The 22124-nt window shown below is 36.3% G+C and overlaps 1 protein-coding gene across 2 annotated transcripts; it reads right to left on the minus strand.

Moving 5' to 3' along the window:
* Nucleotides 1-1225: 1225 nt before the first annotated feature.
* Nucleotides 1226-21448, minus strand: LOC116111863 (endoplasmic reticulum-Golgi intermediate compartment protein 3-like). Of its 2 annotated transcripts, XM_031398023.1 has the most exons (13): nt 21146-21447; nt 18309-18382; nt 17955-18038; nt 17699-17779; nt 15320-15400; nt 8991-9083; nt 7020-7199; nt 6841-6908; nt 5982-6033; nt 4780-4833; nt 4594-4686; nt 2355-2421; nt 1226-1701 (listed from the first exon to the last, which is right to left on the minus strand). In XM_031398023.1, exons 1-13 carry the CDS (start codon nt 21285-21287, stop codon nt 1628-1630), a joined length of 1143 nt encoding a protein of 380 aa, XP_031253883.1. In that variant the 5' UTR covers nt 21288-21447; the 3' UTR covers nt 1226-1627. The 2 variants fall into 2 exon arrangements, with proteins under 2 accessions (XP_031253883.1, XP_031253884.1); XM_031398024.1 differs by lacking the exon at nt 2355-2421 and having other exon boundaries at nt 21146-21448.
* Between the last annotated feature and the right edge of the window lie 676 nt (nt 21449-22124).

Here is a 22124-nt window from a genome sequence, read left to right on the forward strand (position 1 = left end):
CTCCTTCTCTCATCTCTGCGAAAATTTCTTTTTGAAATTCCCCCAAATAGCAACTGAACTCTCTGAATTGATGACGACGTCTTCCTCTCTTGCCGGAAATCAACGACGTCTTCCTCCCTCGTCGGAAATCGACGACGTAAGCTCCTTTCCTCGCTGGAAAATGACCGCGACAGATCCTTCGTTGACGACAGCTCCATTCCTCCCTCGATCCAGGTAATAAACACGACTTTCCTCGATCCACCTTCAATAATCAATATGTTTCCTTGCAAACTTTATCTGGAGCAATGTGTTTGTGCATGTATTTCCAGATTAGTATTTAATTCACCCTGCTCCTGCTCCTGATTTGTTTTTCTTTTGCTGGCTAAAAGCAGAAAGACTTTTTGAAGTGACCTCTGGGCATAAGAAAGCTGTTTCATATGTGAAATTCTTGTCAATTGATGAACTTGCTTCTGCATCTACAGACAGCACCCTACGGTTATGGGATGTGAAAGAGAATCTGCTAGTGAGTAATATTGCTTTAACCAAAATTATCATGTAGATAATCCTTTCATTTGAAGTTTGCATGCCCATTGAAGTTTGGTTTTGGAAGCAGTGAGATCGGGACGAATTGATAGAATAAATCATGAAGTGCATTTTGTAAATCACAAAAGGAAACTCAAATTAAGCTCATAAAAGAAGGAAAGATTTTTTCTTCTTTTATGAGCTTAATTTCGTATATGTACTTATGTAGTTAGCAGAACTTTTATTAATATACTTATATTTTACTTGAGTTATTTTATGTACACTATCAACCGATTTTGTGGTATATTTGTGCTAAATACTTATTGTAGTGCATGTATTCCAGATTATGTATTTGAATTCTGTACTTGAATGTTTATGTTTTACTTCTATTGTATGTTTGTGATGGAATAGACTTATGACAGACAGGATGTTGCATGATGACATAGCAAGAATACAACTTGACTTGATTCAAATGATTCAAGCTAAAAACAATAACATGCATGAAACTTAGAAATAAAGAGTCACAGGAAGAGATGAGACAAATGAAAATAGGGAAAAGGATTCTCATGAAGTGTGATGATGTCACCAGTCCAACCGCATTGGACCGGCTGAACCGTAACCGGTCCGGTTTTTAAAACAGTGTTATATAAAGGCCAGAGTTTCAATTCATTTGGCATTCATCATCCAAGAAAATCCATGGATCATTCACTCTTTCAGCGCAATGAAGAAAACAAAGCTCCTTCCTCTTAAAAACCTTCAAACAACTATAAAAGTAATATTTTTGTGTTTCCCTTCCTCAAGATACATACATCCGACAATTCACTACAATGTACAAGCTGGTTTTCAAATATTATTGCCACTTTATGGGAAAGAATAAAACTCCATATAATTAATTTTCTGCAAATATCCAGTTTAGCCAGTGAATTACAAGTCTAAACTGAAATCAAATCATTGACTTGCAGAACATGATCAGTATATTATCTAAGGGACTATCATCGAAAATCAACACTCGACAAATTCCAACTCCATTTTTCGCCATCTATTATAATGATGTCTGAAAAAGCACCTGGGAAGATATTGGAGTTCTATATCCAGAACCTCAAAATTATCATCTCGACTTCCCAATTTACATCTGCTTCTTGAGTCTTTTTTGACCATGATATATAAATGAATCAACTATTCCAGCAACAGCAAAAACACCTAAAAAAGAAATGGTAAAGGAATGCATAGTTAATCAAAATTACCGAATCCATAATAAACAAAATAAAGTAAGTAGAAGGATAATCACAAAATACATATCCGATAAGATAAAATTTGTGGCCCACAATTATAGCGCAAGATAAGGGCAACATACATTATCTTAAAATCTTCAGCAGAAAGGATCCAATTTATTGCATGTAACAACAAATAGAAACAAAAAACAAATCTATTACACCAGGAAATTATTGTTTTTCGGAACCCAGATTCACCAAAGGGGAAAACATGTTTTAGTGCATTGGAAATAAAGCAAACTTCCCCAATAATAAACGCTTTCTTTTGCACGGTAACATCACCTAATGTGAAAAGAAATACAAGGCTAGAAATGGTTTCAATGATGTTTGCAAACAGCTTAATTTCACTCTATACAAAGCTCTCATGCTAAATATTAACTTAATTTGAACTTCGACTCATCAGGAATGAAAGTTGTTCCAAAAGTACTGCAAAGTCTACCTATATATAGCTTCTAACTTGCAATTATTATCAAATCTGAATGAGATGAGAAAAGCAGAGTCTTTTTTTATAGGAAACTATCTCTTCCAGTGTTGCCATTGACTTTTCTATTTGTATATTTAGATAAGAAAAGACAATATTACCTCCAATTACAGCACATATATTTGTCATAAAGTGTAAGAATGAAATATGTTCCTCTTTATAAGTCACCTGCAACATGCAACCATTAAAAAAATAAAACAATGATAAAAAGAAAATAAAAATAGAGGCGACCAACAAAATAAGGTGGCTGACTCATAATTTCATCTCAAGGATTTAAGCTGCTGTGATTCCCCCATGACCAAGATTTTTTTTACCCTAATTCCACACACCACACAAACCACACCCACACACCACCACCCCCCACCACCCCCCAAACTGAGTTCTTAACAAACTTTACAGAATCCCAGAAAAGTTACTAGGGCCACAAAGTAATTTAAACTGATTTTCTAGTTTTCAAGTCTGATTTTAAAGAAATTAAATCAATAAAGCACAGATATTCAGGTACCAGAAAAATCAGGTGTTGATTTGTCATTCATGTCGTCAAATCTCTTAATATCTCCCCTTTTCAGGGCCTCGTTTCTCTTAATTCTTTCTTCTCCAACTTGCCAAGAATCACATAATTAAAAGTTTCAATGACTTTTACTTGTGAGAACCAAAATGACCTTTAAAATCTCTACCTATCCCTTAAATTATCTTTATTTCCAGATTTTAAATTTTTTAATGAAATTTCAACAGTGTTTATGTATGTTTTGAACAAATAGTTACTTTTTAGTTCACGATAATTCTCTAATCAGGATGTTCTGATAGAATATTGTCAAGACTATGCATGCCATAGGATCTGACTATAAAAAAATATCATTTCAGTCCAATGAGAAGAATCTAATCATGTACCAGCATGGACGTAACATAAATAATATCAGGATCACCTAACTATAAAATTACTCTCAGTCCATTAAGTTAAAACTTCATAGATGCATAGACATCCCCCTCTCATAACTCCGATCGTATCATATCTTAATCTATCATGTTTATACATATCACATAAACTAACGTGAACTAGGAGAAACTTAAAATTTTAGCTTCTCCAGTAAGCTCGTTTTCATCTTCATTAATATGTCAAAGATACATTCATGTCATTAAGAATTTCTACTTTACTTTTTCTCCATAATACAAACATTTTTGGTAAATTATTACCAAATTACTTTTCAAGTCACACAACTATTAACAACCAACGATCAACAACCTTTTCATAAAAAATTTATTTCCATAAACTCTACTTGGAAAAGTCTTATCAAATAGACCCTAAAAATGTTAGAATTGCAAGATCTCAAAAAATGAATTGAATAAATTTTCATACATCAAGACACTACCATGAGATGAATAGAAATTATGATAGTCAATAAAGTGATAACAGACATGATTTTCTAGTGCAAATGAGATTTTGCACGAGGTAATAAAAGTCACGAATGCTTATTATTCAAAACTTATCACAATATTTCATAACATTAGACAACCTAACTTAAAATATTGTAGTATAATCAATCTTTATGAAATAGAATGGTGAACTTACCACTTTTGTCTAACTCTAAATCAATGTATTAGTGCAAGAAAATACATTGATAGATCACAAGTGCGTTAGTGAAAAATCTAGAAGAGAGAAGATTCAAGAAAACAAGAGGCGATCCATAAGGGAGAAAACTAATATCTCATTTCATAATAAAATAACCATGCATGAAAACAATAATGATGAAGCCTTTAGTTGTAGGTTCATGAAACCAAATCCTAATCATCATAGAATTCTAACAATTCTAATCCTAATAAAACAATGAATATGAAATATTTTATCCTAATTGAACAAAGTAACTGAAATGAAATACTAAAACAACTTATAAATGAAATAAAACTCTAAAAACACCAATCCTAAAAACTATCCAATTTCTCCGACATCATTAGTTGTATCGCCTTGCTTTGGGTTGTACTAGTAAAGAGGGTGTTTTGGATCATAGCAGTGTTTTTGGTGCTATTGATTGATTCTATCATAGGTTTTGCTCTCTTAGTAGACATAAATGCAATTCTTCTTTTAGTTCAAGTTTTTTTTTTTTTTTTCCTCAGTTTCAAATATAAAAAATGTTTCCTATCAGGAAAATTCATCTATTGACTCTACTTCAAGGAGTGAGTTATGATCCCTAATATTGAAGTTGCATAATAAAGAAAGAAAGAAAGAAAAAGCATAATCTGTATCAAACATTTTGGCAATTAAGAAACAAATTAGTATGAACAATCATAAAAGATCAGATCAGCTAATTAATTAAATTCTTAGATATAAAAAAAGGGGTGCACCTTAATGGGAGAAAAATCATAAAAGAAGAACACTCCAGCAAGTGAATCAGAGTGAATCAGTTCTGAACCCCTTAAGTGCTCTGTCACAGAGTACTAAACAAAAACCAATGCTGTGCATTTCAGGTCATGGTCTCATGAATAAGACAGGAAAATCATATCTGTTATCTTTGTTATATGCATGAATACCTGATTTGACTGGATGGTGTAACCTCTAGTGTTAGTGTATATTGTAGGGACCACCTGCATCATTGAATAGTAGATTACAGTGAACATCCACATTACATAACAAATTAGAACACTGCAAGCATACACAAGTAGATGAGAAGTCACACACACACACAATAAGGGAGATGAGGGAAGGACACAAGTTTCTAAAGAATTCATCTTACATAGCTAGCCATATATAACTCCTACATAATTACCAGAAAGGAAAACAGCATTAAAAAAAAAAAAGTCACTTTTCCATATAACAATCCAACATATAAATTGCGTCCCTTACATTTTATTGACTATCAACAAGATATAGAGAAAAATCCATATTAGCACAGTTTGAAAGTCCAGATTCCAGAAAAGGGTAACTTACAATTAGGGATGATTATGCTGAGCTCACAAACCTTTGGCTTAAGGACACAAAGGTCCCTGTGATTTCAAATATCAACAAAAAGGTCCATGAAATCAAAGACTACTGGTTAAATCTATCATCTAACATATGCAGAACCCTTAATTGTCTTTGAAGTTCTTAAACTGTATCAAAACTCATGTAATAAGGTAAAAAACAACAAAATTTATAACAGCAAAAACCTTCCTCTTCACTCACACTGTCCTTCAACAAAGTACTATATGTTTTGCCTTCTATTATCATTTTTCCAGCACTGTCTCATAAGATTATCATTTAATGTGAGCTCTGGTAAGGATTAGGAGCATCAATAATATTCAGGCATATATTATATGACAGACGTAAAATTAACGATTTCTAACATCAGGGACTGTTGTGCAGATTTTTAAATCATAGAGTTTTGTGTCTTTAAGCCACAGGTCAGGGACCACAGAGGGATTGTCCCAACTAAGATTATAAGGAATTCAATAAACAAATAACCTTTTGAAAGTAATTTCAAAAGGAAAAATTCCAATGGGTACAAACAATAGAGATGTTTGACATCATAAAGATTTATAATAGTCATAGATCTAAATCTTTTGTCAGCCTGACAAATAAAGAGAGAATTTTTTAGGATAGACATTTGATTAGCATGATTAGAATGATTTCCAAATATAGGCATGGAAAATATTTTCTAAAATTTATTTGACAAGACTTGGCTTTAATCCTAAACCCAAACAAAAAAGAACAAAAGCAGCAAACAACAAACACTTGACTCCAGGAAAATACCAACCTTGATGAAATATTGGTACATACCATATGGTCTTTCATGCGTCCATTGAACTCTGAAAAAAGAATAATAACCAAATAATTAGATGACTACAGAAAAGTAATCCTCTTTAAAGCCAATATATGAATTTTATAGGGTGGCAGATGACGCTAATAATATATTTAATGTACTGATGACTCGTACATGTTTCACCAAATTAGGAAGGAAAATGAAGATAAAGATGAACTTGACCATGAACATGGAAGAGAAGAAAAAGTACAAGCGGCAAGAATATGAATTTCAGATGGTATACAGTAACAACTTCAACTGATGAAATTTATTGAAGAGCAATGCTATGCTTACAACTGAGTTGTACAACTGAGTTATATAAACAGACAAAAAACAAAAGATAGTATAGTCATTTTACATAAATTTTGTGTAATTTTTGTCTGTTTGTCTGACTCAGTTGTAAGCAAAGCATTATTGTTTATTGAATCCACAAGTGAACTAAAAGAGCAACACTGAGCCAATTCAAAAAGTTTATATAAATCAGCCATCAAAATAAATAGGCTTACATCATATAAGCATGATTTTTTAACGTTGTATCAGAGCAAAGTTAATCAAGTGGTCTTGCATCCAAATTTCCCTAGTGCATTAGTTAGATAATAATAAGTTATGGTTGTATTTCTAGTTATGATTGTGCTTGATTGACTTACTTTGTACATTAAAGGGAGTGTTAAGAGCTTAAGTCTTTAGGTTAAGTGGTTTCTTGACAAATGGAAGTCTAGCTTTAATTCAATCAATATTACTATGAACATAAGGGAAAAAAGAAAGCATTTTCAAAAACACAAAAGCTATACAAGAGAAGAAAGAAAAAAATTACCCATCCAACGGATTCACCAAGCCAGGGAAGTAGTCACCAAAAGTTAACTTATTGATCTTGTGACTTATCTATACCATGGGTAGTAAAGTTACAACAATAAACACACTTAGGTTAAAGAATTGCATAATCAAATATCATTAATTAGATCCAATGAATTTTAGAAAACAAATAAACCTTACATTATATTTATCTATTGGGGAAGCCAACAAATCATGGATATTAATATTAGACTGGTGAAAGCTTTTCCCTGGTGAAATATGAAAATTGCCAGCCACTTTATTAACTTCTAAAGATCCATAGATATGACATCCTTCACCTTCTTCACTTTTTATCTTCTCAATAAAGCCCTCTCGCTTGCACTGAAAGCTAACAAGGGATATTAGAAACTTAGAAGCAATGTAACGCTAGAAAATAATAAACTTCCCAAGCTCAAAAGCCGTACACATGGCACTAAAAGTTGACCCTCCTGGACTTCTGAAAATTCTCACAATATTTAGAGACTTTTGAAAAAATTTAGTTGTTCACAATATTTTTATACTACGTAACAGTTAAAAAGATGAATTTGTTATTTAAACCTCCATATTTTGAGTTACAACTAAAAAAAAATAGATAACACAATGAAATGAAAACTTAAGTGGTATTATTGATAACCATAAATCACAAAGGAACGATAGTTATATTCTCAATCAAATGGGAGAAAAATTGAAAGTGTGTGAATATATATATATATATATGAACACAATAACTCTAATCAAAAAGTCTAGACACTATTTTTTCAGGACAATATTTGTATATCATTGGATTTATCTGTAAAATATTAATTCAGTCTAATGAGATGAATCAACGGTGTTTAAGTACAGTCCTGATAAAATTTATATCAGAATGTCCTAACTAAAGAACTACCAATATATATATATATATATATATATAAAATTAACATTTTAATTCAAAATAATTATTTATAAAACACTTTAAAATACAAGAATACTTTACAGAAAATTTTAAAAATGTTAGCTGGAAATGTCTCTTTCCTGGTGTACTGTGTAAAAGAAGTTAAGAGTCTTACAATCAACTTTTCCTACATTGTGTTGTGGCCTCAAACTTATGGGCAAAAGCTTCTACAGTAGCTAATATGCCTTGGCCTACTCCAAGTTATTGTGATTAACTTCTTATGGAGAATGTTGTTGCATTTTGGAAAGAACTGAATACTAAAACTCTGCAGAGACGTGTTGTTCTAGTTATTCTTTAAGTGATTAGGCTAGAAAGAAATAATCGATTTTTAGTGAGAAAAGAAAAGAAATCAATAATGAATTGTGAGATACAGTTTGCCTTTCTGCTTCCAGTTTCGGGCATCAATTGCTAAAAAATTTCAAGGCTGCTCTTTTTTTTTTTTTTTTTTTTTTCCCCCTTATTTGTCTCAATTGGAAACAGGGTTTTTGGTCGATTTTGTAGTGTTTTTGGAATTCAGTTCAAGGGCGGGATTATTTGCTGCGGTATGTATACATTCTTTTTCCCTTGGTTTCGTTAATTTGTGAAAACCTGGTCCAAAATTGTATCTCTAGTCATCTTTTTAAAAAGTTATGATTTCTTATTAAAATAAATTGGGTGATGCCATAGAATTTGTTCGCCAAAGTGTACACTACCAATACTTAACAAATCATTGATGCTGTGAAGTAGCACCTTTTGTGAAGCAGTTTTAGAAAATGCAGATACACTTATGATCCTTAGGAGCTTTAAACATAAGGAAAAATTTTAGGCTGATAGTTTAAAAGACTTTCAAAGGAAATGATTTTTCATTATTAATCTAAATCCAGAAGTGGTATTACACTAACTTTGTATTATTTTGCGGCTACTCAGGTTGAAGAAGTCTTTTCATTGTTTTCTAATACTGCTTACAAAGACTTTAATCACTCTAATATTTTGTTTCATCTCATTTATTAATACACATCTAAAACTTAAAATAACAAATAATAAAAAAGAAGTTATTTTAGCTGGTGTGTCATGATTAAATCTTAACTAGTATCAGGGTTGGGGGATGGTCGCAAGGGTAAAGATAATTAAAAAAAAAAAAAAAAAAACCTTTTTTTGCCCTTTCTAAAAGAGCTTTAAGAAACAAACTCTTTTCTTTATAGGGAGCTTCGAAAACTAACCTGGTCAATCAAATCCACATTTGTCAGCGCCCAACCTTTTCTCCTATATGCTTCATGGACATCTTCACATGTATTACAACAATCATCATCTGACTGCATGAAAAAGATTTTCACAGTAAGCACAGTGGAAGTAAAAAACAGAGAACCTTCAAAATGAATATAACACTACTAAATGAAGAATAAATATCCCAAATTAATTTAATTAACCCAGTCTTATAATTGTGCACCACATTTCATAAGCTCACTAATTATAGTTTGATGGGACTCCCTGTAGTCAATAAATCACAGCAGCACACACAACACAAACAGCCAAAGAAATGCACCAAAGCAAAGAGAGAAAATGGCAGATTGTATTAATTGGAATGAGATAACAGAAACACAGAATGAAAATAACAAGCCAAGTTCCCAGCAGTTCGAGGAGCTGGGGACCTCGCAACCAGCCTATGAAATATATTTTCCAGATATCTTGCCTCCCTCATTTCCTTCTCTTTATAAACCCTTATTCAGCCTCTAACTAATTGACAGCTAGGTGTTCCCATCCATAACAAACTTCCCATGCACATGTCCCTTCCCATAACAGACTTCCCAGGCCTAACTACCCTCCTTGCACACCTCATCATCCCCTACCAGACTCACATCCAACACACCCTTGAAGTGCCACCTTGTCCCCAAGGTGGAATTGAGGAAACTGACTGTTGATGACCTCAAAGGACTCCCAGGTGGCATCAAAATTAGGCAGGTCCTTCCATTTGATGAGCACCTCGGTGGACCCATCTAAAAGAGTCTGCACATCCAGCAATGCCTCGGGCTGAACCTGAAGTTCTAGATCCTTTGTGAGACACGATGGAAGAGGCTGTATAGGCACTGAACGATGTAAGCAGTGCTTCAGTTGGGATACGTGAAAAACTGGGTGAATACGGGCTGCTGTGGGCAGTTCTAACTTGTATGCCACCTGACCAATCTTCTCGACCACTCGGAAAGGGCCATAAAATCGGGGACTCAGTTTTTCATTCAATCGGGTGGCAAGTGACTTAAACTTGTAGGGCTGAAGCCGCAGATAGGCATAATCTCCTGGAGAGAATTGGATGTCCCTTCGGTGGCGGTCTGCTTGGTCTTTCATATGAGCTTGTGCTACTTCCAGGTTATGTTTAAGGTCTTGAAGGATGGCATTACGCTCACGGATCTGCTGCTTTACTTCATCAACCGGAGAGGGGTAATCGGTGAGCTTAAGGAGAGTCGGAGGATCTCGGCCGTATAATGCTTTAAAAGGGGTCATCTTAGTGGAGCGATGGTACGTCGTGTTGTACCAAAATTCAACCCATGATAGCCAATTTGGCCATTGACGGGGCTGTGAGCTGCAGAAACAGCGGAGGTAGGTCTCTAAACACCTATTCACCACTTCGCTTTGGCCATCCGTTTGAGGGTGGTAGGCGGAGCTGAATTTCAGAGTTGTCCTCGATATTCTGAAAATCTCCTGCCAGAAGTGACTCATAAACAATCTGTCCCTGTCAGAAATAATGGTCTGCGGAAAGCCGTGAAGTTTCAATATCTCCTTTATGAATACTAAGGCTATCTCCTTGGCGGTATAAGGGTGTGATAGCAGAAGAAAGTGGCCGTATTTAGTCAAACGGTCCACTACCACCAGGATGCTGTCAAACCCCTTGGTTCTTGGGAGGCCTCCGATGAAATCCATTGTCAAGTCATCAAATGCCTGAGCGGGAATAGGAAGTGGTTGAAGTAGCCCTGCTGGTTTCAAAGCCGAGTGTTTATTAACTTGGCAGGTGGTGTAGTTTTTCACAAAATCCTAGACATCCTTCTTCATACATGCCCAGTAAGCCACATTGGCAACCCTTTTGTATGTCCGGAAAAATCCGGAGTGGCATCCTGAAAGACTAGAATGGAATTCAGTCAGTAGCTTCTGAACAAACCGAGAATCTCTAGGCAAAATTAATCTGTCTTTGTATAGGAGACAACCATGGCGGATCTTATAGTGTGGTCGGCTGTTGGGGTCCAAAATCAGCTCTTGGATCAACTGCCTCAGCTTGGGATCCTAGTGGGCTTCGTTTGCCAAATCCTCATATTCCGAAAACTGACTCTTTGATAAGGAGGATAATTCTGTTTTCTCACCTCGGCGGGATAGTGCATCCGCAACCTTATTAGTGGATCCCGGCAAATACTGAATGTCGAATGAATACCCCATTAATTTGGACAACCATTTCTGCTGTTCCGGTGTCTTAATCCGCTGATCCTTGAGGAATTGAAGGCTTCTCTGATCTGTTCTAATGACAAACTTCCTGCCCAATAAATAGGGGCTCCATTTTTGCACAGCAAAAACGACAGCCATTAATTCTCTTTCATAGACTGATTTTTCTTTAGCTTGAGGGGAAAAAGCCTTACTTAGGTATGCTATGGGTCGTTTATGTTGCACCAGTACAGCTCCCATACCTTGGCCTGAGGAATCTATGTGTATCTCGAATGGGAGGTTGAAATCCGGGGCTGCCAGAACTGGGACTGTTGTCATAGCCTCCTTTAAGGCGTGAAAGGCCTACTAAGCCTCCGAGTCCCAATTAAAACAATTTTTCTTCAGGAGCCGTGTGAGTGGTTGTGCTACGCTGCCATACCCCTTAACAAATCTGCGATAATACCCCGTTAATCCCAGAAAACCGCGGAGACTTTTCACATTGGTGGGTGTGGGCCAAGAAACCATAGCAGCTATCTTTTGGGGATCTGCTTCCACCCCATGCACTGAGATTAGGTGCCCTAAGTATTCCAGTTTCTGCTGTCCAAAGGAACACTTTTTCAAATTCACAACCAGGTCATTGTCGCCCAAAATTTGAAGGGTTTGCCGAAGGTGTTGAATGTGGGCATCCAAGTCAGAATTGCATATCAAAATATCATCAAAGAAAACCAATACAAACTTACGCAGAGCTTGTTTGAAAATGCTGTTCATAAGTGACTGAAATGTTGAAGGAGCGTTGGTCAATCCGAACAGCATTACCAAGAACTCATAATGGCCTTCGTGTGTTCGGAAAGCTGTTTTGGGAATGTCTTCTTCTTTGATCCTAATCTGATGGTACCCTGATCGCAAGTCCAGCTTAGAAAAAATTGTTGCCCCTGCCAATTCATCCAACAATTCTTCGATGGTAGGGATTGGGAACTTGTCGGGGATTGTTATTTCATTGAGGGCCCTGTAATCCACGCAAAACCTCCAACTTCCATCTTTTTTCTTGACTAACAACACCGGGCTGGCAAACGGGCTGGTACTTAGTTGGATGATACGAGCTGCTAACATTTCCTCCACCAATTTCTCAATTTCATTTTTCTGGAAGTAGAGGTACCTATATGGTCTAATATTGGGGGTTTGGGTGCCTTCTTTAAGATTTATGGCATGGTCATGGGGACGGTGTGGGGGCAGTTTGGAGGGCTGGTCGAAAAGGTGCCGATATTCGTCCACAACTGCCTGAACTTGTGGACTGATCTCTTCATCTAGGTGCACTGGTTCCCCTTCAATTGAACAACATTCCACCAGAAATCCTCCCCCAGTGTTGTTGATGGACAGAAACATTGATTTCAGTGAGACACCTGATTTCACCAGAGACGGATCCCCCTGTAAACTGATTCTGACCCCATCCAATTCGAACCTCATGGTCAACTTCTTCCAATTGGCGCAAAATCCCCTTAGGAGCTCAACCAGGTAATGCTCAAAATCACATCGGCACCCCCCAACTGAAAAGGGAAGAAATCCTGCCTAATTTGAATGCCTGGCACATCCAGAGGGATCTGTCGACACACCCTTTCCCCTTTTACCGTGACTACATTTCCCACCATCACGCCAAAACGTTTTCCTTTTTCCACTGCAATTTCCAACCTCTCGACTAACTCCTATGAAATAAAGTTGTGGGATGCCCCACTGTCAACCAATACCACCACCTCAGTATTCCCAATCCGCCCCTTTACCTTCAAAGTATGATCTGAAGTTATACCCACGATGGAGTTCATGGACAGAGCTAAGTCGTCACCCTCTGATTTGGGATTTTCGTCATCTTCTGGTGGATTTTCTACCTTCTCGGTTTCGTCTTCCTCCAAAGCCAGTAGGATCTGCAACGACTTACATCGGTAGCGATGATTAGGACCAAATTTTTCGTCACATTAGAAACAAAGCCCTCGTTCTCGTTTGAACTGGATCTCGGCTTCAGTCAACCGCCGGAAATTTCCCCCCAATCCTCCTCGGAAGCTCGTGGCTCCAGTCTCCGGTGCTCTCTCTCTTCTATCGGATGTGCGAGAATCGTGAGATGACGCGACCAGACTTGTTTCGGGTGGTTTTGTCGAGTTGGGCCACCAGGCGGATCGGATCGGGTCTAGGCTATTGGAGATCTTGGATGGGCTGGACCACCACGCGGGTCGGGTTGGTTCTGGGCTGCTGGTCACCCGTGTATAACTTTCCCTGGCGACCTGGGCTCTAAATGGTTTGCGCCTCCATTTTTCCATTACCCAATTTTTTTCCTCCACACGATGGGCCTGTTCAATAACTTCCTGGAGGGAGCTGGGCCTCAACACTCTCAACTCAGCTCTAATTTCTTCCCTAAGCCCATTGATGAAAACCCCCATTAACAACTCTTCTCCTAAATCCTTCAACGGTGCTGTGAGGGCCTCAAAATCTTCCCTATACTCAGTCACGGTGGAGTTCTGTTTCAACGACCAGCGCCTCGTGTGCAGATCCTTGGAATGACGGCCGAAATCTCGCGATGAGAGCAGCCTTGAACTCTTCCCATGTCTTGAAAGGGTCTCGCCCCTCTACCCACTGGTACCAGTTTAACGCCCTACCCTCCATGCAAACAGCCGTTGCCTCCACCATCTCCGATGGTCCATATTTGTTGATAGCAAAGTAACAATCGGCGCGAAAAGTCCATCCAAAGGGGTCTTCTCCACTGAAAATTGGAAGCTCCAGCTTCCGGACTTTCTTCTCCTCCTTCCCACTGTCCCCGATTGCCTCTGGTTCTCGCTCACAGCCATCACCAGAACTTGTATTCTCGGACAATGACTGGGATTTTTCTTTTTCACGGTAACGTCTCTCCTCCTTCTCATCTCTTAACCTCATCAACTCTCTCATCTCGGTCAAGTACTCCTTAAGGCTTCCCAGATCAGTTTTTACCGAGCTCATATCCTCTTGTACAAATTTCATATCTTTTTCCATATTTTCCATCCTACCTTCCATCTTCGATTTGACCATACCCCGCTCTGATACCAAGCTGATGGGACTCCCTATAGTCAATAAATCACAGCAGCACACACAACACACACAGCCAAAGATATGCACCAAAGCAAAGAGAGAAAATGGTAGATTGTATTAATTGGAATGAGATAACAGAAACACATAATGAAAATAACAAGCCAAGTTCCCAGCAGTTCGAGGAGCTGGGGACCTCCCAACCAGCCTATGAAATATATTTTCCAGATATCTTGCCTTCCTCATTTCCTTCTCTTTATAAACCCTTATTCAGCCTCTTAACTAATTGACAGCTAGGTGTCCCCATCCATACCAAACTTCCCATGCACGTGTCCCTTCCCATAACAGACTTCCCAGGCCTAACTACCCTCCTTGCACACCTCATCATCCCCTACCAGACTCACATCCAATACACCCTTGCCCTTCTTCCTTCCCTTGCCCTTGTACACATAAACCTTGCGTATGGGAGGTCTAACATAGTTATTCAAATAAACAATATACATCAGCTATAACTCAGAAGCACCCTATCATTTAACTCTTTTCTATTCACCAGCAAGATTGATAATAAAAGAAAAAATGTAGACACAATCAACATATATTTAACGTATCCAAATATGAAATTATTAATTTATTATTAGGTAACAATTGGATATTTATGTGTTAGCATGAGCATAAGTTCAACCAAACTATAATGCCAGTCATTGCAATTTTAAGACTGAACTAAAGGAACACATGGATTTTCAGGAGCAACCAAGTTTCAAAACAGTTTGAACTTCATATGATTTGTCCTAAGATAAAAATGTTAAGGCAAAATGTACTGATAATTTGTGAAGAGAACAACAAAGAGAGAGAATAAAACATGTGTAACAGACTGCAATTTGCATTACTTAAAAAGGATAAAATCAACTTTCTTGCATCCACATTTTATCTAAATGGATAAAAGCAATGGAAAAGAATCTGAAAACAACAAATTTCCAAACTAAATATTAACATAATAGTTTTGGTTCAATAATATAATTATTTTCATTGAATATGCAAGGAAAAACTATCCAAATCAAGTAAATTATTTGATGACACAATAAATACCAGACATTAACTGTACCTTTTCTGCACCATAACACGAACCACAGTATTTTTCATTGTGTTCAAGCCTCCCACCATGCCTCTGTAAAGGCTTTTCAATCTGCATGTGTAAAAGGGAAAGGGGGCATAAGAAAAAAGGATGTAAGCAAATATAGACGCACAAAAGAAATAGGAACTGTCAAGACCAATTATTGCAACAAACTAAAATACTGTGAGATGGAAATTAAAACTCCAAGAATAATAAACCAGAGTTAATATAAGTAAACATCAAGCAGCTAGGCAGATATGTTCCTTTCTTCCCTTGAAGATTTGTTAAAAACACCTGATTGAATCAGTAAATTTTGGTTTGATGTACAGCCACAAATAATCATCCAATGATCTGATAAGAAAGCATCACCCTGCTTGATCAAATTTTGCTAACCTTCAACAAAGAATCATGTTTTCTACATCCAATAGTTAACTTTAACATAAATCCAACAAAGTATTTATATATGTATCATCTCTCCTGCAGACCTCTTTCATTAGTGTCAATTAACAGTTTATTGATAAATGTTAAGGCCAAAGACAAAATACTGTCAATAGTTTGGATTTTGAAAAATTGAGAACATTTCGCACCAGTGAATTTCATGTGTGTGTATATATAGTCAATATTATTGACTTTTCTTATGTTTGGATCAAATACATGTATAAACCCAAGTAGTTTTAGAATCCATCAAGAAACTGGCTCTCTCTCCTTCCCCCCACCCCGCCAATTCTTTTCTTTCATAAATTTTTTTTAAAAATATATTAAAAGAATAAATTGAAATAGTTACATTAATGGACTCTAATCCACAAATAGATCATAAAAAGCCACCATTAAACTTTGTCAAATTTCACCAAAAAGTCAAGGCAGGTCCATAATATCAACACTTATATAGGAGATGCTTCCTTCCTTGTATAAATATAATATTCATAAACTCCTAAATTATCAAAACCCCTATGTTTCAAGCTTTAGTAGGATGGTTATATATCTAAGATTCTAACAAATTTTCAATTAAAAGAAACACTTTCAAGATATGAAGACCAGGATATGCTTTCGAAAAAGCCAACTTTTGGCCTCAACAAACTTTTTATCCATTGCCTTAATATTATGATGTCCTACTGGCTTTCAATCACTTCCAATTTCTCATACATCACTACTTTCATACATTGAACATAATTTGAAATACAACACTTAACTTATTCTGGCCAGTTTTAGCATATGTATGCAAACAGAACTTTCAACCTAATTAGATCAATCAAATTCTACTAATAGAAGGGCACAAGCCCCTGAAGGATTTCAATATAGTGTTGTGGAGGTATGACTCTATATCAGTCTAGCTGACCAAGAAAACATTTAATGTCATCAACCCCATAAAGTCAAAATTAGGGGTGTAAACGAGCTGAGTCGAGCCGAGTATCACCCTAAACGAGCCTGGCTCGATTAAGCATTAGACGAGTTCGAATCGAGTCACGAGTCGACCGAGTCAGGAAAATTCAGCTTGTGACTCGGCTCGTTTAATGCGAGCTCGAATTGGCTCTATTACGGCTTGTTTGGCCCTTTTTTAATATAACCTGCAGATCTTGTTTTACACAAATCAGATCCAATTTTTGATAAATTTGCGTCTAAATCAACATAAATCACATCCAAATCAACATAAACAACGTATTACACAACAAATTATACAATCCAAGACAAAAAAAAAAAAAAAACGCAAATGTACGTCAAAATCCATCAAAATTATCATCAAAACGGCATAGAACTCAAACTTCCGGAAGTTGAATCTCCAATGGTTCCTGTGTTTGTGGGTGGCTTGGTGTGATAATCGGGAAATTGTTTTTGGGGTTTCTTGTTTTTGGGTTCTTGATTTGGGGGAGAATGAATTTACGCGATTTGATTTTGGGTTAATTGGGGTTATTTGGTTAAGGGTTAATTTGTGATTTTTTAAACCTTTTAGTCTTTTACATGTCAAATTACAAAAAAAAAAAACCCAAAAACTTGTGTTATGCGCAAAAAAACCCTAAACGAGCCACTGTTGGCTCGCAAGCCAAGTCGGGGTAGACTCGAACTCGACTCGGTAACTTACTCGAGTCAAATTCGAGCCGGCTCGGCTCGATTATAATTGAGCCGAGTTCGAGTATTTAACGAGCCGAGCCGACTCGCGGGCGGCTCGGCTCGATTGACAGCCCTAGTCAAAATTAAGGCTTTGTTTAATTTAAGTTGAGTTGCATATTATCAGTAACAAATGATACAATGAACATGGATGATGGTACATAAACCATTGAGCAATGAGAACACAGATGATTCTAAGATTATTCAAAAATATGTTAATAACCGCTAGCTTTAGAAAAATGCTATCAAAAATATATTATTGCGAACCTTAGGTGCACCAATGACATCCTTCCTGACTTCTATCTCATTACCAGAAGCATCAATCCTTTTCTTGAATATATCATGCCTCTGCAACATGAACAAACAAAAGAAAATAAAAACGGCATTCAAAAGAAAAAAAATAAAAAACTGCTCAAAAGGAATGTGACTGAACTAAAATGTGAGGACCAGTAATCGTTTTCTATCATACAGCTACAATTTAAGCAATGTCATGTAATCAAGAATCACTATTTGCAATACATACTATATCAAGATGTTGCTCGCCACTGATATCCACAGCATCAAGACTGAGAAACGAACATGGAATGGCAGGAAAAGTAACATCAAACTGCATTTTCAATATAAAAAACAAGCCTCAATCAAAATAGCATGAGTTAAGACACTGCATCTTCAAATTGGAATATTGAAACCAATACTGATCTGTAAATCTTTGGGAATCAGCATGATATTTAAAAAAAAAGTGTTTCAATGAATAAAATCTGCGAAGGATCAAATTCGACACTTGAACATGATCTATCAAGCTGAGGTCCAAAGATTCACAAATGGAACATGGAGGCTAATTCAAATCTTAACAAATAAATCAATAATTGATTTTTACATTAATACGTAGAGTTTCCCCTCTAGAAGTATCCACTAAAAGCTTCGTCTCATTAACAGTGTGCAAATACAATCCTGCAAAAGGGTACACAATCTATTGAATAAGAAACAAAAAAAAAAAAAAAAAAAAGAAAAAGAACAAAAGGAAAAAGGGCAAGCAGATAAAGGCAATGCACCATCTTTTAGTAGAAAAAAACACCACTTAAATGATCAGCCCATAACTTAGGCTTAAATAAACAAAGACATCATGACAAAAGATTAGACTGGACAAAGATAATGAACCCACCTATGTTACTTTCATCCCTTGCTAAATCAAGATTGTATTAAAAAGAAAAAGATGAGGACATAAAGTTGTGGACCAGATGTTCACCAAGAATCAAAATACCCAAGGTAGGGGAAGCCATTATCAGTAAACTTCCTATGTCAGAAAAAGCTAACACCTTGATTGTCTCTCTTCTTCAAAATCAAATCCTTAACACCATGTTACCCTAAAGTTCTAATCTCTAAACCGTAGCCCACCATACAAGCCTTTGTAGGTAGATTCTCAAATCCTTCCCCTCTCAAACTACCAATTGCCAATTAATCTGCGATGGCCGTAATGTTTAATAGTAAATTGTGGCCATTCTTGTAATCCAACCCCAGGTTTCAAGGCTTTGAAGGAACTTGAATTATATCTTTATGTGGAGATGACCCAGTATAAACTATCCTTCATGGCACAATAAAAACCTAACCAGGATAACAAATAACTACTAACAGTAATAATGATAAAAGCAGTAATGCTAGAAACAATGGAGAGTTATCCAAGTCCATAAGTATTAGCTGCAAAAAATAACAATGAATTTTAGAACACAAAAAAAGGTAACGTAAAATCTAGCTTTAGGTGGGCATAAAGAACTTTAAACACAACTTTCAAAACCCATTTTTCCTCACCTTTCACTCTCATTTCAGCATCTCTCTACAACGATTACAAGGGGAAGAATTCCAAGAAGAAGAGCCACTAGAAAGCAATAGAAAAACATGCATTAAAGAAACATGTATGATCACCATGTTTTTGCAACTCTAACTCCCTTAAAAAAGGATCACATAGATTTTTCCAAGAAAGTTCAGTTTTGGTAGAAAAATGGACCTGGATGAAATGGCAGAATTCATGATGTGATATATGTTTTACGGATAAGTTTGACTCCCAATCATAATCATGTATTTTACATTTATTAGCCCAGGCTTGTCAATTGTAAACGGGAGTTTAGCAATTCTGGCAAGCACTTTAAAGCCTTTGTTGAAGGAATTAGGATTAAAATCACTCAACCATATCCAGCAGTACTTGTGGAATTCCTAGTGTCAGAGAATGCACTTATGAACCAAAGTGATGGCCTGCAATTCAAGGTCATGATGTTAATGATGGGACCTATTTGTGGAAATGAGAATTTGCAAAACTCTAATGCATCACATGATAGAAGGCTTTTATCACAATCAAGGTTGAGCCTCCACATGATCACATGAATTTTCTTTCCAAGGACTGCTTGAGAATCCCTAGGCCATGTGTTAAGGATATCCAATTCTAGGACAAATGGTCAGGAGATGCCAAATAATTATGGCCTTTGTCCTAATGGAAATGCTTCTGTCAACTCTTATGTGGTTTTCTCTTCAAGCTCTCTAAGCTCGTATTGGATCTTCAACTTCAAACAGAATTTGAATGAGCAGGAATAAAAGAATTCATAGAGCTTTCAGTGTTGGTCAAAAACTTGAATATTGATGAAACAAGAAAGGATAGAGATTATGGAAATTGGAGGCTTCAAGCAACTACTCTTGTAAATCCTATTATGAGTAGCTGTTAGATGATTCCCCATTAAACCTTTAAAGATCCCTCCCAAAGTCCCAGTCTTTCTGTGGGCTTTAGCTCAAGAAAAAATCACGCAGGACATGTGATCCGACAAAAGTATCCTTTAGCAAGCAGCTCTCCATCTTAGAGTATCAAGGAAAAAAAAAAGAGTGGAAATTGCTGATCACACTTCCTTCATTGTTCTATGCTTTAAAACACTTTATTCACCATAGTAAAAAACAAAAGAGGCTACATAAAATGGTCAACTCCTAAACTCTAAGTAAAAAACTCAAATCCTACTCAAACAAGATAACCAAATCAAATAACTAAATAACTCAAACAAATAATATTCTCTCTCTCTTCTTTAATGGGAAATTGAGAAAGTGTGTCAATATAAAACATCAAAACTGAGCAAGAAGCCACATTCTATCCAACAAACTCTCACCCTGTAGACCCCACGTGTTGAGCATCGAGTTAAAAAGCTTCAAACAAGAGATCAAGATTCATATCTCCCTTGGACAACCTACTTGAGTTAACACAAGTTTCCTATCTACCATGATTGTAGGCTCGAAATGTAGCCACAGTTAAGGGCTCAGTGACGATTTCTGGCCATTAAAAATAAAAATATAAAATATAACTCTGATGTCTTCTCTATGTTGTTCTTTAAATGTCCGGTTAACTCTTTCATTCCATATTACCCCTAAAAAAGGGCAGATACAATGCACTTTGAAGAAACTTAACCTTTCCCCTACACCTAAAAGGGAGCAAGTCCTTCATAAGAATCAAGGAATGGCACATAAAATCTAGACATCTAGAAATCACACAAAATGTTCATATATCTTTTCCAATAAGCAATATCTAACTTAAAATAAAGAATAACTAATTCCAAATTTCGTAAATAGTTAATCTAGAATCTTCAAAACATTCCTAATTCAATGAAAATAGTAGAAAAGCGGAGGCTTTGATCTCCATGATCAATCAAAGAGAGAGAATTACAGAGAGAAAAGCGAAAGACATACTGAATTCAGAGAAGAAGAGGAGGACCATAGCAAGAGAGGAGACGAGAGTAATAATGCCGCCGGAGAATGTACGGCTGTAGAAATCCTCGTTGATTTTGGGATAAGCGTCCAAATTCTTTAGCTTATGGACGAAACTCTCCATAATTCTAACGACAAAACCAATCACAGAAACCCTAGAATGTGAATGCTTATTGTTATTGATTTGTTGGAATGGTCAACGTTGGTGGTCTGTTGTCAGCTAATTCGAATCGCTTGCCTTTGAATTAATCTCTGCACTTGTACTCTTATCGCTCAAACATTTGCTTGTCCTGCCCCGGCCGTATTTACCACGTGCCTTCTTACAATTCTTATGCAGGACGCGCTTAACCGTTAGATTGATTTGATATTTAATCCAACTGCTGATTAAAATAGTCAGGTTGTAACAGTTGTATTTTTGTAATTATAGGTCTATTTAGTTTTCTTTTTAAGACCATTTAGTATTAAATTCATCTATTTCATTTATTAAGTTTTAAAATTATAAATATTTTTATACATAATTATCTTTACTACAGGTTTTTTTTTTTTTTTTGTAATTTTATAAGTGTTTGATATTTTAAAGGGATTTTCGTATTTTTAAAGAGATTCTCTTATAGTTATAAGGCATTTTTAATTTTTTTTATTTATCGAAATGGATATTTTAATATTGAATGATATAATAGATGGAAATATGAAATTATCCCTTGTAGTAATTGGCCTTGTATATTGGCAATATTTTCACAGGTATTGCTATGGTGTCTTACAGGTTGTATAAGAGCAGGAAAAGGTGTTACCGGGAGTGTTTGGCTAGGGCACGACTTATCGACGTGGAGTAGTCAAAACTTAGCTCTACAGCGATTATTGGACTAGAGTAGTCGGAACTGGCCTCTACAAAGGGGAAAGACAGTGGTTCTTGAGAGCAAAAACATAGTAAGCTAGAGAGAGGGGTTGTGATTGAATTAAT

This window comes from Pistacia vera, unplaced genomic scaffold (genome assembly GCF_008641045.1).
Source record: "Pistacia vera cultivar Batoury unplaced genomic scaffold, PisVer_v2 Contig651, whole genome shotgun sequence".
Lineage (NCBI taxonomy): Eukaryota > Viridiplantae > Streptophyta > Magnoliopsida > Sapindales > Anacardiaceae > Pistacia > Pistacia vera.